Here is a 16973-nt window from a genome sequence, read left to right as displayed (position 1 = left end):
TCAAAAAAAGCTATCAGGTTGGTTTGACATGATTTGTTTTTACAAAACCATGCTGGCTGTTCCCTATCACTTTACTACCTTCCAAGTGCTTGCAGATGACTTCCTTAACTACCTGCTCCATTACCTTTCCTGGCACAGAAGTTAAGCTGACTGGCCTGTAATTTCCTGGGTTGTTCTTATTCCCCTTTTTGTAGATGGGCACTATACTTGCCCTCTTCCAGTCTTCTGGAATCTCTCCTGTCTCCCATGACTTTCCAAAAATGAGAGCTAACGGCTCAGCTACCTCTTCTATCAGCTCCTTGAGGATTCTAGGATGCATTTCATCAGGCCCTGGTGACTTGCAGACATCTAATTTTTCCAAATGGTTTTTAACTTGTTCTTTTTTTATTTCAAAAAACTAACTCTACTCCTTTTCCACCAGCATTCACTACGTCAGGCATTCCTTCAGACTTCTCTGTGAAGACCGAAACAAAGAAGTCATTAAGCATCTCTGCCATTTCCAAGTTCCCCGTTACTGTTTCTCCCTCCTCACTGAGCAATGGCCCTACCCTGTCCTTGGTCTTCCTCTTGTTTCTAATATATTTGTAAAAGGCCTTCTTGTTACCCTTTATGCCGGTAGCTAGTTGGAGCTCATTTTGTGCCTTAGCCTTTCTAATTTTACTCCTGCATTCCTGTGTTATTTGCCTATGTTCATTCTTTGTAATTTGTCCTAGTTTCCATTTTTTATAGGATTCCTTTTTTAGTTTCAGATCATGCAGGATCTCCTTGTTAAGCCAAGGCGGTCTTTGCCCACTTGTACTGAAACAATCTGAATCGACTCTGTTTTGGCACGAGTTGCATCATAACCATACTATTATGAATGGGTTATATATATTAATAATACTATAATACTATTCAAATACCTTAGTATTTTTGATACACACATAATTTCATATTTAATATTTTAGAAGGAAAAATATCACTAGCATCCAAATTTTTTTCACAACACCTATTCACCTATTCATATCATACAGAAAGCAGGTGTTCCATGGAACACAAATTGGGAAATGCTGGTTTAAGCTATTGCAGCAAATGCTACTTTTGTCCCTGCAAGCTGTGTCTTCACTAACAGGGTTTGCTGGTGTAGCAATACTGGTAAAACTTTTCAAGTATGGACAAGATCTTCGCTCTTTCTGTGTTATGAGTTAAAGACCCTCACAAAGATTCTAATCTAAACTTCTCTGGAGAATGAGTACAATGAAAAATACAACAGCAAAAGCTCAGTTATTTGGCACCTCCATAGCTGGCACATTCAGATAAGCAGCCGGATAGCAGAGTGGGGCTAGCTGCTGGTCCAAGCTTGAATATCTGGCACATTTTATTACCCAGCATCCCTAGTTCCCTGGCAATGCCAGATAATAAAGCTTTTACTGTACTAATTTTTATCTAAAGAGAAAATGTTTGGTTTTTTCAGTCGTCTCGTTTCTAGATTTTATAACTTGTACTTTATGTAAACATGGTGATATCTTTTATTGGATCAACGTCTGTTAGTGAGAGACAAGTTAAACTATTTAGAGAGCTCTTCTTCAGATCTGGGAAAGGTAATCAGGCTTGAAGAAGAACTCTTCGTAAGCTCAAAAGCTTGTCTTTTGCACCAGCACAGAGGGGTCCAATAGAAGAGATTACCTCATCCACGTCTCTCCCTAATGCACTGAGAACAACACGGCTACCACTACATTACATTTACGTCAGTGTCACTTTTGAGTAGTTATTAAATAGCAAAAAATCAGTTAATCATGATGTCTAGGTCATCTTTCTTTGTAAGCCCAGTTTCAGAGGGAAACTCAAGGAGTTGGCCCCTACTAGTTTTTGGTCATAACTTCTCACAAAATATTTAGTGTTCAGGAAGAGACAGGCTTCCTCCTTGATACAAAAAAACCCCACTGTATTATTTTTACATATTTAGTACTTTCTAAAATATTGTGTACTGAAAATAAAAAGAGGAAACTATAGTGTTAATTTTTTGATATGGTGCCAAAAAGCATACTGCATCAGCATTTCATGGTCCAACATTTTCAACATCATTTTTTTTCCCTGTGTGTGAAATTTCAGCAGATTGTTATGCAAAACAGTTTTGTGTCTCTGTGTGACTGGGGAGACAGCTGTTAGTCCTAATGAGGAGTGCTAGCATTACAGTATTTCCGTTGATTGAGACCCACGGAGGGAGCAGAATGTTCCAGATCAGGCAGTGGTGTGTGGTGAGAAAGTGCCATGCTGTCAGCTGGAAGTATATGCTCGGCTGCTTGCTACGACAAGATAAATGAGTTTTGCTGGGGTTTGGCAGAGTCTGAAGCTTTCCTGGAGAACAGTAGTAGCACACCAAATTCCCTGTGGGACCCACAGTTTAAGGTGTCATAAGATGATGGCCTCTTTGCCAGTTTTTTGTCCTACAATGCCTGTCATCCTTGTGAGTTATTAAAAACCTAATGTCTTTTAGCATTCCATTAACACTGGGTCTAATGATCTTTTGTTGATGCTTTTTATTAATTTAGCCAGCGACATGTTCACCACAGTTTTAACTTGGTTAGAACCACTTAAAGGGCAGTAACAACAGAAAAAGTGAGAAATTACTTCCTCTCCCCCACCCTTATTTACATTTAATGTTTTGTACTCAGTGCAGCTGAATCTCTGGGGACTTGTTTGTTTGTGTTTTTGTTTTTTCCTCCTAGGTCTACAGATGTTAGGTTCTTCCACGTTAACTGGCTGCTTCACCAAATCGCCCACTTCCCGTCTCAGTTACCTTTTGAATTCAAGTTCTGTTTTGGATGGTGATTGAAAAATGTTGGGATTTGTTGTTCCTGTTTTGTCTAAACTAAACAACCTTACAGTTTAATATGATTATATGAGTCTTGGATTAAAGGGAGTCCTGAATTGAAATAATAGGGAGTTTCAAGTGAGCTAAGATTGAATTGTGTGAGAACAGCACAGTAGCAGTTCACATTTAAGACAGTGATATCATTTGCAGCCATTCCTTAATTTAATATACATGCAATTTAAATATTTCACTGAATGCATTCCATCTTAAAGAAACTCAGACTTGATTCCTGATGAACTGATTAACAGTAGTTTAAGCATGGATAGTTTGCTGCTTATTTTCTGTCCCTTCACCTCCAAAATTACCAGACCGTGCCTCAGAGAGCTAACAAAACTGAAGAGAATGTCACTCCTAACCTCCACAGACCTATCTCATTCTCAGAAGAAAAGATCATGGTCTTTCGTATTGAGTTATGGACATTACGGTGACCACAATACGTGTAAGGTGCCCTTCTTTTTCAGTGACTTAATATACCAACTGCTGATGGAAGTGTGATTTCAAAGTTCTTAGGTCCTGTGCTTTAAGATTCTCATCAGTAGCTTTGCAGTTGCATCCATCTATTATGGTGTGGGATCATATCCTTGTTTTGAAAAAGGTGGTGCTATTATGGTTATGTACACATATACACAGTTTTTTTCATGTAATCTCAGACTATATGTCCCAGACTGCAACATACAGTGCATGTGATGGTTGAACTTCAAACTGGTGGGCAAAAGACGGTGAAACCTCTTAACTTCCTCCTGACTCACCCCACTGTTCATGGATGGTCAAAAGTGCTAGGTACCCCTTTCTAAATAACCTTTCGCTGTGTTCAGTAGCACTTTACTCAGTAAAGTGAAAAACTCGAAGACTGGAGAAGCACATTGGATATGAAGAAGATGTTTTCTAGTTAGATTTGACAGCCGGATAGTTGTAAAATTATCTTTAAATTGGCATGCAGTTTGTGTTGCAGTGTGACAGGGTTGGAGGGACCCCATGCAATGCAAGTACGCCTTATCTCCCTTGGGCTGTAAGTTCAGAGTGGTGCTTTATCTGCCTCTGTCTCCTTACCTAGACTCAATACACTTACCTCTGTAAGTGGGGGGTGAGGCCAAAGTTAATGTGTTAATGGTACACAATAGTACAGTATGGCCCAATGTGCCAAGTCAAGAGCTCTTCCTGCTTGGCAGGGCAGTAGGTCAAGTGACCAGGGTGAATGGGTTTGCCTCTTGGGCGCTTTGTTGGGCTGCAGGGCCTGGGGACCAACATCACTGTATCTGCCTGTTAGCAGGGCACTATGCCACAGTGGCTACAGTCAATAGGTCCGCCCCTCTTAGCAGTGCAGTAGGGTCTCATAACTAGAGTCTGGAACTGCTCCAGTTAGTAGGACAATAAGGGCTAGTGACCAAAGTCCATGGATTCATTCCTGTCCACAGGCAGTAAAGCTTAATGGTAACAGTCAGTGGAGTTAAGCCCATTCACAGGGCAGCAGGGCTTACTGGCCAGTGGCCTCAGTCAGGAAGGGGACCACCATGTCCAGAAAGGAAGATAGGCTCAGCCTCAGTAAGGGAAGTCCAGGCCAACGTTCCCTCTAATCTTTTCCATCCATGTGTGGACTTTCCCATTTATGTGCAGTAGAATTGTATGTACACTGAGGTATGTGCAAATGAGCACTACCAGTAGAAACAAAAAAATCTAGTTGTGAGCATTTTGCTAGTCAGCAGAGTGACGTGAATCTCTTCTGAGTGGTTGCACAGATGCCCAGCTTGCAGGGAGCATTGAGGCCCTACCTGTACATCAGCCTCCAGCCTGTGGCCCTGGTAGTGACAGAGGTGTGTGCCACCGAATTAGTAGAGGGTGTCTGGCCAAAACTCAGACTCTGTATTCCAGTTCATGAACTACGCCACAGTTCATTTCCCTTGGGCTGCTTCCTACCAAGTCTTCCCACTACTGTGGTCTGGGCATCTTGGCTGTCTTTGCATTTCCTGGGCCATGCTGTCTCCAATGACTCTGTGGGTAGCCCGGCATCTGGCTGGGTTGCAGTGTCTCCAGTTTCCACCACCTCTGGCTTTAGAGATGATTCTTGACTGGTACCAACAATGTGCATTCTTCATCTGCTGTAGTCCTTGCTGGCTGAGCTGCTCCCTTTCATACTGCTGCATTTGGCGGGTGTCCAGGAAAGCTGAGGGTGTATGGTTTCCTCTGCCCACGACATAAGGTTAACTTCTTCCAGCCCAGCACTGGGCAAGTGCACCCTGTCACATGCAGCTTAACATTTAAGTGTTATAGTCTTAAATATAGATGTCTTACTGTAATAAAAAAATGTGTGATCAAAAGATAAACATCTTAACCATAAAAAAAATAGAGAAATGTGAAAAATGAGTTGGGAGCAGACTTTACATTCTGAATAGTTTTAAGCAGTTGTTTGGGAATGCTGGCACATACTTTGAATTTATCAACATTTGTTTGGAAAAAAAAAATCATTCCTTCCTTCTGAAGTACTGCATCTCTTCAGTTCCTACAGGCTGGGAGGTGATGGCAACTGCAGCTTCCATGGATATGTCTTAAAAAAAATTAGTTAAAAATTAGATGTTGGGCTGGCCCATATTGTTGCGGTGTAGATGTTCAGGCTTGGGCTGGAGACTGGGCTCTGGTACCCTCAAATAAACAGCCCCTTAGCCTGAACCCCGCAAGCTGAAATCAGCTAGTACGGGTGCACTGCATGTAGGCATGCCTTTTTGGCCTCTCCGTTGAAGAGATCCAGGACGGGAAAAACCTATAAGATGAAGGAAGAGAAGAATCTCATTTAGTGACTTTCGAAGAAACCCTGTGAGAAACTTACTACTGAGGAGTCTGCTGGCTGCATAAAGAACTAATGCAGCATCATCAAGAAATCACGTTTTGTACGTTTACTCCTTGTTTAACTCTGTTGCATGGTATGGAAAAGACATCTGTACCACATAAAACTCTCCAGCCCAATAATGAAGTAACTTTACCATGAAAGGGTTTTCATCCCTATCATCTAGGGCATCTATTACAGGGCTCCATCCTGCTCTTGTTGTTACGAACCAGATTGTCCCTTCAGTATTTGTGGCCCCAAAGCACTGTTTAGGAACACAGATGCAGCTATTTTTATGCTGGGGAACACGGAGCTCTGAAAATTGGGTTGTGAAAACCTTTGATTCATGCTGTGTGAATTTCCCTGCATAGCTTAGTTGCACTCTAATAATGCATTAAGAAACTTTTTATCATTAATACAGTGGAGTTGAGTCCTAATTAGAGCTTAATTTGATGTCAATTTAAATTAAGAGGGCTTGCATAAACTGGTCCATTGTGACCTGGATACTGCTAATCTCAATCAGTAGTCTGAATAGACATGAAATCAAATTCTCACTGTACAACACAAATGACAGGAACAGCTGACATCTTAAATTAAAATTACTAAATTCCAAGAAATTGATGTGCCTGACCCCAGCTACAGGATAGGTCATTAAATCACATCCATGGAAACTGAGCGGAGAAGCATACTTTAATGGTTCAGGAGATGGAAGAAAATGCCTTGAACATATTGGATAGGTGGAAACTAGGCAAGAAATTTTTACTTACGAATTTGTGTATATGTTAATTAAATAAAATTGAAGATATAGGCCAAACCCTTTGCGATTTTATCTTTTCAGGTTTAACAACTAAATGAGTATTCTCTTACGGTCACTTTTTATAACATTTTCATCCTTTTGTAGAATTTTGTATTCTGTAATTATCTTTCTTAGCAATATTTCCCTTTCTTTAGGGTTCTGGTACCATTTTTTTATGTTACCCATTATACCCAAATTCCTGATATGGCAACAGCCTACAGATAATGTTGCCAGTGTGATCATTTACCATTTTTTGGCTATATGATTATAAAGTAAATGGAGAAAACTGATCAGTGGTGTCAAATTTTCAGCAGTATCTGAAACTTACCCATAAGTTAAGTATAAGCGTGCATGCGCACATACACATTGCACTTGTGTATGCGTACAATACAATGGATATTAAAATATTCTAAATCAAAACATTTGGAAATATATTCTAACCATGTGTTCAGGTATATAAAGGAGCTCAAATTCTCTTCCTGCTGTGGACGCCAAAAATGACTAAACACTACAAAAATACAGAAGCTTGAACTTGGGTTTTCTCAATTTTTATTTAAATGTTGCATTTGTTCCATTTTAATGAATAGGTTAGTACTTCATTCACTCTGGTTACCTTTATAGGTAAAAAGAAGTCTTCATTAGAGATGCTATGATTTTATAACTAAAATTAGCAATGAAAGACTAGACAAATGGAAAGAAACTTTAATGAAGGAAAGAATTATTAGACATACATAAACATGATTTACTGGGGAAAAATCAACACAGCTTTTATAAAAGGGGAAGTTATGGTCCATCAGTCTATTAGAATTCTTTGAGGTGTCAACAAGCAAGTGGATAAGGATGATCCAGTTGATGTATTATACTTGGATTTTTGACCACTTTTTGACAAGATTCCCACTAAAGGCTCTTAAGAAAATAAAGCAGTCATGGCATAAGATAGTAAGGCTGCTTGTGGATCAGGAACTGGTTAGGAAACAAAAAGCAACTCTCAAGATGGAGAGAGGTGAATAGTGGGGATCTCAGTGCTGGGAGCTCTGCTGTTTAGTTTATTCATAAATCATTTAGAAAAGAGAGTGAACAGTGAAGTAGCAAAGTTGGTAAGTGATAACAAAGTTATTCAAAGTAGTGAAGTCCAAAGGCTCAAAGGAGGACAACAGAGATGATCAAGGACATGGGAGGGCTTCAATACTAGGAGAAACCAACAGGATTAGGGTTGCACAGCTTAGAAGAGACACAAGAGTGTACCAGAGCATTTGTTAAAGGTCTGTAGGATCAGGCATGGTGTGGAATAAAATGAATAGAGAAGTGTTGTTTACCCTTTCTCACAATACAAAAGCTAGACCTCCTCTAATGAAAACTAGTAGGCAACAGGTTTAATACAAACAAGACAAAATACTCTTTCACACAACATACAATTAACTCATTGCCATGGGATGTTGTGATGGTCAGTAGCATAAGTGATTTCAAAAAACAGCTTGGTAAGTTCACAGAGGACGGGTCCATCAATAGCTATTTTCCAAGAGGGTCATAAATGCAACAATGTGTTTGGGTGACCCCAAACCACTGACTGCCAGAAATTGAAAAGGGAGGGTAGAGTACATCATTCCAAAATTGCCCTGCTCTGCGTATTCCTCCTGAAGCTCTGGTACTCACCAGTGTTTGAAAAAGGTATTCTAAGCTGGATTGACCATGCGTTTGACCTGTATGTCAGTTTTATGACCAATTAGGTTTTGTAGTTTTTCTGTACCATTGAAGCATCTTCCTCAACAATATTTTTTTCCTAATGCTTTGTCGAGTCTAGTTTTACATCCCATATGACCTGGCTTCCCTCATGTCCACTAAGCATGTATTCTGAGTTTTGTATTTCTCAGTTGAAGTCTCTTTAATTTTTAGTCAATTTGGTTTAAAATTATCTATTGGAAATTATACATACAATAGAATATAAGAATAGTTAACAGAAGAATTTTAAAATCAAGGTTCCTTAACTCTCCTGAATTTTTTTTGTTTGTTTTTGGTTTTTTCTCCCAATTGTTTAGCACTGTGACATCAGCTGTTTTCACAGTGGGTGACAATGTTGTTTCGGGTAGTGATGACCGTACTGTAAAAGTCTGGGACTTGAAAAATATGAGATCTCCAATTGCTACTATCCGTACAGACTCTGCAGTAAACAGGTAAATGAATAATCAGTTGAGTTAACCTTAAAAGATTTCGATTAAAATGTATTGAACTGGGTTAGATTTGTAACAAGGCTGCTAATAAAGCAGATCATTTTGTTTCCTGGAATTTGTGGTGTTACTTGTGCATTTGTGTGCCTTTGCAGACGATTAACCTTATTCAGTTAAAAAAAAACCTGTGATACATTCACTATACTGTTAAATGTAAGAGTAAATATTCAAGCTCATCACTGTCAATGAACCTCAGACTTGTACTGTCTACCCTATTTGTCAGGCTCTGTTTTGTAAATAACCTACTTTTATCTTTTCTGTGTAGGATTAATGTGTGTGTTGGCCAAAGAATCATTGCCCTTCCACATGACAACCGTCAGGTTAGATTATTCGACATGTCGGGAGTGCGATTAGCACGGCTTCCTCGCAGTAATAGACAGGTAGCTGAATTTCTGGAGGAAAATGTTGTCAGTTACTGAAAATTATCATTTAATACATTTTGACGTCTCTAAATTTGGGGAATCTCCATATAAATTTTGGAACAGATATATTTTTTACTGAGTCCACAAAATATATATGATGTATATCTTCAGTTTATCTGGTTTCACTTCGACTTCTCTGTTCTGAAGTGATTTCTGTTTTGTAAATGAGGAACTGAATGCTTAAATCCACTTGAAGTCTGAAGGCAGTTTATCTATAAAATATCTAGAATGTGCATCTGCTCTGAAAAGTGACTGACTACAGAACATTTTGAAATTCCTTGTGTTTCAGTGATTGTATATTAAATGTGTTTAGTTTACAAGTAAAAAATGTTGCTAACTATCCTGCAAACTGAACTTTTTGATAGTGATGCTTTTTTTATGCTTGTGCTGGTATCCATTTTGTACTTGAGACAGTCATGAAAAATTAGCTGATGTGACTCAGAATAGACACAAAATAGATCTGAGTAAACCAATGTCACTTTTACATAGTTACTCTTTCTAACAATAACTGCCCAGGGAAATTAGAGTAAATTACTTTTTACTTCCATTCTGTAGCATCCTTCAAGCATTCCATAAGACCTGAAAGCATGTTAAAAACTCTGCACCTCATGGTAGATGTATAGAATTCACATCAGTTGTCACTGAAATAGAGGGTGACCATCTGTCCCATTTTTACCAAAACAATCTCTTATTTAAGCCGTCTCACAGGCATCCCTACTTCTTTAAGAAAATAGACACATTTTCTCATATTTTGCATGGCTACTGTTCTCTGTCACTGTGTGTCTTGGGATGGCGTCCTGTCTTGCCAGGAAGCTGCTCCACTGGGGGGGCTGCCCTGTTCCCTGGAGCTCTGCACCTTGTGGTAGCAACTGCTGCTTCAGGGGAGCTCCTCTGTGGGGCAGCTGCCCCATTTCTTAGCACCCCATGATGGCAGCCACTGCTGCCAGTGGACTCCACAACAGGCTGGCTGCCTTGTTTTCTGGTGCCCTACGCTTAGGGCAGACAGCTCTCACTCCCAGGGAGCCCATCCACGGGTTGGCCGCCTTCATTCCCTGGCCTCCAATGCCTTGGGGAAGCAGCTCCTGCTTCATTCAATGGCCCCCACTGCCAGGAGACTTTGGAACACCCCTCCCTCCCACATGCGCGCGCGCGCACACACACACACACACACACACCATAGTTCTGGAGCCCCCATCCTCCACTCCCCTTTATCCCTGGTGCCTCCCCATTGGAGACTGCAGAGCCCTCATCCCTGGTTCCTCACCCTGGAACAGCAGCCCCATCACCAAGGAGCCCTGACGTGGGACAGCAGTCTTGCCCCGATCCCCGGAGGCCAGTATCCTGTATTTGCCATAGGGCAGTGTGGTCACCCTCCTGAAATGCAGCCCACTCTGGGAATAGAATCAAAAGCTATCAACTGTGCTAGAGTTTAAAAGAAAGCATTAAGAATATCTTGATTCTAAAGAACAGGAAGGGGAACCTTGAAGGTGTCAGTATTTGTTTGATTTTCCTGATGCTTCAGCCTGCTGTAATGATCTGTCTGATTTAAGGGACATCCAGTATTCTCTTTGTGACTGGTTGTTGATTGACTTGAGGAATTGCTTTTGTGAGACTTTACCCCCACAATGAGACTGTTGTTACTCCATTGTAGCAATGGTTAAGAAAATAAATAATCAGGCACTAGAACTTAATACTTTTTTTAAACCAAAAGTTGATTAAAATTTTTGGATTAGACATGATGATGTAAGACACAGAGTACTGGTGATTCAGTTGGTAATATTCTGCAGTAAACCCTTGAGATATGCACATGGCTGGTCAGTTTCCCAGCTCCTGCAAGCCTAGGGAAGCTGGGAACCAAGCTTCAGCCCAGTTCCTGTCCCCCGTTGACTGAACGGAAAGTTGAGTTACACAGGGGTTGCAGGAACACAACCCCCACGTAACTTGAGGGTTTACTGTACCACATGAGTCAGTATCATCAGTCTCCCAACATGGTAATTAGGGACACTGTCTTGCTGAAAAACTTACTTTTCAGGTGTGACAAACAAACGATAGTTAGGATCCCTGTTAGGATACACCTATACAAGAGTAACAGCAGCAAAAAACTGGTAGTGTTTCCACCTGGGTCAGCTGACTTGGGCAAATGCTATAGGACTAATTGTAGAAATGTTAACATTCAGGCTTTATTCCTGAATATGGCATTATTCCTGCTTTTAATTGTAAAATATGTCACGAAAGTAATTCAGGCAGCTCAACAGAGGATTACTTAAATTGAGGACTGTCATACTACTTGATGGATAACTGAGATATTTAAGATTATATAAATGGGGTGGGGCTCGAAAGTTTTTCACACTGATGCTCTTTGCTATTAAATTTGTAGAAAAAATTTCGGGGGAATAAGTAAAAGGAACAAAGTCGTGCAGCAGTTGTTGAAACCAATTATTTCTCTGTAGAATGTAGATTTGTCTACACTGTAAATGTTTCATTAGGTTAGTATTACTTAATAATAGAAACACAGACCTGTATAGTCATACTAAAATTATTGTAGAAGTTTCTGTAGAAAGTTTTTGCTTTGCCCACTGCATGCTTTTCTAAACAGTTATTTTTTCTTTATGATATTTTGAGAGAGGCACTTCAGACTCCATAGCATATAAACTTTCATTTTACAGGTTAGTGTGCTTTTGAACCAGGACTATTGACTTCCTTCTTTTGGTGTGTGCTCTAAAACATGCCAAATGTGTGTCATTATATTTGAGAGGTATTTTTTGTCAGAAGTATGCATGACGAGTGTGACTGGGAATTTTTAATAAAAATCAAAATATTTTGGGTTCTATTTAACACTGGAACTCAAAATACTGGAAGGTTCATCCTGGTATAACATCTTAAGTAATATAAAAATATATTTGAATAGGTTTATTTGCTTACTGCAAACAAATACTTACACCATTCCTCATGAATTACTACAAGTGAGTAGGTTGCTAATGTAAAATACCTTTCTTGTATGTATTTTATTTATTTTTTATTTGTGTATTTAAATTGTAATAGGGCCACAGAAGAATGGTATGCTGTTCAGCTTGGAGTGAAGACCATCCAATATGTAACCTTTTTACCTGTGGGTTTGATCGTCAGGCTATTGGCTGGAACATCAACATCCCTGCATTGTTACAAGAAAAATGAGATGCTGGAAGAACTATTGCATTTGTTGCCATGGACTTGTAAACTTTTATGTTGCTATTGCAGATTCTTCCAAGTATTAGTCTGCCTTCATTGCAAAAGTTCTCTCTCAAAAGGAGTGCTTTGCAGATGTTATTGTTACCACATTGTGCACCATTTGCATGTAATGTACAGAAAATGTGACTTTTTAAAAAGAATTGGTTTGTCTTGTGTATGAACTTTTATATCTTAGCATCCACTGGTCAGTAGAAAGGAGCTCACTGTTGTATAGAGCACATAAGAGTTCATAATTTATTCAGCATTTGCTAGATGAACGGTGAGGCATTGCATTTATGACTTAAATGTGAAATTTATATACTAATTGTGAAGAATACATAGTAGTCCGTTACATTTTCTATAATTTTACATATCTGCCTTGGGTTAAAAGGTGTCTGCGGGGCTAAACTTCAGAAAGTGTGAATTATGGTAGTATTATAATGGTAAACATTTTCTTGTTTGCATCTGTCTTAAGTATGATTTTTAATGGCACGGTGTAGTGTACCTTCAACTCCAATTTTATTCTAGTTACTAGACAAAGAACATGGATTTTAGAAAGGAAAACAAGCAACCTCATGTAGTGTGCATAGAATGCATTAGAACATTCAGGGTGTTTTTCATACATTTTTCTTGAAAAAGAACAAGGAAACATTCATTCTGCTCTTCCTGCTTAAAGCTCATTGTAATCATACAGCATCTCACACTAGCAAAAATCCAGAATATTATGATTGTAATCACCTGAAATCTCTTCAAGCAAATTTTAAGCACTTTAGTTTATAGCTGTTATTATAAACCATGTATGAAAGTTTCAGGTGTTCCACAGAATAGGAGCTGATCTGTGTACAAAGGATTGTCTCTTTTTGGTGACCTATGCAGAAAGGAAATTTTGGTTGTTTTTACATCTTCAGTGAGCATACTTTTAAATGGTTCACTTCCCCAGTTTTATTCAGAGTCACCAGTATGAAGAAAATGAGTACTACCTCGTAACACGAACTTCAGTCAGGACAGGTTGAATCTTTCTGAAACCCTCAAAAGTGCTTTTGGGCCTCTTCTCTGAAATACCATCTTCAGGATGAGGAAAGACAATCATACCAAATGTGAGCCGTAAAATAATTAACAGTTAAAGCTGATGGGGGAATACCACAGATAAACATCATATGTCATCTGTATTCTTTCAGCTCTTACTAGGACTGCTGCAGTTCTTTTTCCATTCCAGAGGGGATAATTTTGTGGCTCTTCCCCTCCTTTCTCACAAGTGATCTTATGCTGACTTTGCTCTTCACTGTGTTTATCCTTGTTGTAATGGCATTGTTGAGCTATTGCCAGCTGTTGCTCGAATGGGACAGGAGGCATTTTCAGACAAAAGAGAGACTGCTTTGGACAGATCTTTAGTTGCCCCTAACTGACGTACCACAGCATAAGATGAAAGATCAAAGTAATCAGATGAAGTCGTATATAATAGGATGAGTTTCAAGTGGATTGCCATAAAATATTAAGTATTGTGATATTTTAATCACATTCTTATTTTATGAAGCAATAGCTGAGCTTGAGTCCTCTATAGGAGTGTTTAGGCTGAAGTTAAGGGGCTGATTTGTTAACTAGATCTTTCGTTCATAACCAATAAAGACAGGGAGGGTAAAGAAGAGCGGGGGGGAATCAGTGCTCCATTAAGTATGAAAAATTGGGGTTCTAGAAGTGAGCTGAAGCATAAAATTATTTAAAAAAAAAAAAAAAGCCAAGGTGGTTTCTGGTGAGACTGACTTCATAGAGCAGAATATTTTACAGTAACTTGATTTGATTTTTAAATTACAGTATATGTATAGATAGTGATACCTATCAGTACAGGGTTCAGATAATCAGCTGTAGGCTTTAACGGCTGGTATCAGAAGACTTCTGTTTAAAGGATACTGTCACAATGTCTTCAGTAACTTTTAAGTAGTTTTTGGTTTCTAACAATTAGGAGGGTTGAATTTAATCTCTGAGTTTTTCTTTTTAACTCTCTGGGGACTATACACTAGGTTGGTGGTGTACTGCAGACTTTTTTTTTTTTTAAAAAAAAACAATTAAAACATCTGTTACAGAGGAAAGACGGGAAACATAAGCAGAGATGCAGCCTGGGTACTTAAACAATTCACACTTAACACTTTTTCCATGTGTATCTCCTGCTATTGAAATCAGAGCAGCTCCAGGTTGGTCCATGTCCAGTATCCTGAGCAACGATTTAAGCATTTAATTTGCATGGATGTGACAAGATGAGGTTAGAGGAAAGAGTAATAGTGTCATTCTCCTAAACTATATTTGATATACATGTGTAACACAGGACCACTGAAATCTATGCAGCTTAGTTGTCGTCATTACCCTCAGTGGCTGCTGACCTTTATATCATCTGGGATCGACCTCTGTCATCAGAAATGAGTATACACGAACTCAATTTCTCTGGGGATTGAATGGGAGAACCAATCAAGGTGCTTACATACAGGTTCTCAGGAGTAGACTAATGCTTAATCAGTTGAGTGACTGTACCATCTATTAAATGTCTATATTCTACTGCTTGGATATAATATTGAGGCCGTAAATTTCCTCTTCTATTCAGGCAAAGATTGGTGGTGAACAGTGTTACCCTGGTTAAATATGGGTGAGCATTTCAGTTTTGGCCATGCATGGAATTCGGAGTGCTTTAAAAAAAGCTAATCAGTGCTGAACTACTTATGTCAAGAGTGTCATAAAACAGAGGAAAGTTGCTGTTACATATTTACAGTATTGATGCAGAACTTCAATTAGATGCATCTCAACAAAAACAGGTATTTTGTGTGTGCACATAGTATGGGGTGGGTAGTGCACATCAGTTTTCACCGACTCAATTCTGTCTGCATTTGAGTCAAAATAATTTGGTGTGAAACATCTTTTCTGTTGTGTAAGTCTGTGAAAGTCAACTTCTTTTGGGGGGAAAATCCTGAATTTCAGTTATGTGAAATTATTTGTTTTTATTTACTTGCATTCTGCTAATTGTTTTTAGATGTTTAGTGTTTTCTTCATTACAGTTTGAAAATTCATTAAATCATTCAACAGAGTTTTGTAACTTGCTGTTCATAAACTGTCTTCATTACCTTCGTATTGCTGTTACTAGCCTACTACAAAACAATCAAGTGACTTCCCTACACCACCCTCCTTTCCAGCCCTGATCCCTTTCTTCTCTTTTAGTTCAGTTTCCAAGGCAATGGCTAGAAGAGGGCTAAAATTGTCTAATCATGCTAAAATTATTATTGTCTAATTGCTAAAATATGACTTCTATATTGTAATTTGCTATGCTGACAGTTTCGTATGGATTCAAAAGGGGATCTGGTGTGTGTTTCCATTTTTTCCAATTCCATTTAAGCATGTATCTTCAGTTGCATCTTTCTGCACTTGTTATAAACATCCTCATGATTTTATTTTTCAGAAACATTGTATAAGATAAAAGAAAGTAGATGAAACATACAGTGTAATCTTAATTTCTGTGTAACACCCCTGATTATTATTTTATGGATGGAAAGAAACCATTGATCTCACTTACAATAAATTGAAATCAAGCTTAAATTATCCTTAGAACATCTTGTAAAATGAAGAATTACAGTTACTCTGAACACACCTTGCAGAATTCACTTCCATCCTAAAATGTTCATATGGAGTTGTCAGTATCATGTAACCCTTCCTCATTCTTCTTGTTTGGTCCCACAAGCTAAGCAGGGTCAAGTCTAGCACACAACTGGATGAAAAACCTTCAAGGAGAAGAACCTAGGCTACATATGGGCTTGTGGCTCAGGACAGGAGGTGGCTTTATTCCAGTTCTGATCTGATGATGATAATCTGTTGCTGGAAGTGTGGCTACCCTTTGCTGGGCACACATGTATGGGAGGAGGATATTGCCTGAACTGAATTCAGAGTGGGCAAGAGGCAGATGCAAGCAAGGAGTGGACAAGAAAAGTGAGAGTGAACCAGTGAGAAGATGAAGCTGGGGGGTGGGGGAGGCTGGGTTGCGGTGAGATGGCTGAGAGTGCTAGAGGAACTGTGGAAGGGAGGGACCTCAGACTGCCTGGGTGAGGAGACCAGGGATTAGCACTTGGGACTAGTGGGAAAACCTGGAAATGACTGAGCAAGGGGAATAGGAGTGGCAAGGACACTAAGAGATGTCTGGAGGGATGAGAGTAGAACATGCTGGACAAGAAGATGAGGTCTGGGATGAGACGCCTAAAGAGTGGAAGACATAGAGTGGATAGGGGAAGAGAATGGAACTTGGATGCAGAGTAAATGGTAGGAAAGAGATGGGCCTGGGACAGTTTAGATGCAAGAGGATGGAATGAGTCTTGTTTGAGGAAAACAGGTAGGAGTCATAACAGCCATACTGGGTCAGAGCAAGGGTTCATCTAGCCTAGTACTCTTGTCTTCTGGCAGGGGCTAGTTCCAGGTGCCTCAGAGGGAATGAACAAGTAATTATCAAGTGATCCATCCCTGGTTGCCCATTCACAGCTTCTGACACTATCCCTACCCATTCTTGCTAATAGCCATTGATGGACCTATCTCTATGACTGTAGCTAGATCTTTTTTGAACCCTGTTACCGGCTTGGCCCTGACAACAACCTCTGGTAAGGAGTTTCACAGGTTGATCGTGTTA

General features: G+C 39.4%; 1 protein-coding gene across 6 annotated transcripts in view; it reads left to right on the top strand.

Annotated features, from left to right (window-relative positions):
* WDR37 (WD repeat domain 37) overlaps positions 1-14385 on the top strand; it is a 103055-nt gene extending 88670 nt beyond the window's left edge. For all 6 annotated transcript variants that reach the window (XM_074985021.1, XM_074985019.1, XM_074985025.1 and 3 more), the window contains 3 exons: positions 8505-8639; positions 8959-9073; positions 12158-14385. In XM_074985021.1, the coding sequence (XP_074841122.1) occupies positions 8505-8639; positions 8959-9073; positions 12158-12289 (382 nt within the window). In that variant the 3' untranslated portion in view covers positions 12290-14385. The remainder of the gene's footprint in view (positions 1-8504; positions 8640-8958; positions 9074-12157) is intronic.
* Positions 14386-16973: the final 2588 nt, after the last annotated feature.

This window comes from Carettochelys insculpta, chromosome 2 (genome assembly GCF_033958435.1).
Source record: "Carettochelys insculpta isolate YL-2023 chromosome 2, ASM3395843v1, whole genome shotgun sequence".
In the NCBI taxonomy this organism is placed as follows: Eukaryota; Metazoa; Chordata; order Testudines; family Carettochelyidae; genus Carettochelys; species Carettochelys insculpta.
Note: the sequence above shows the minus strand (reverse complement) of the source record. Positions and strands in the feature narration are given on the sequence as shown.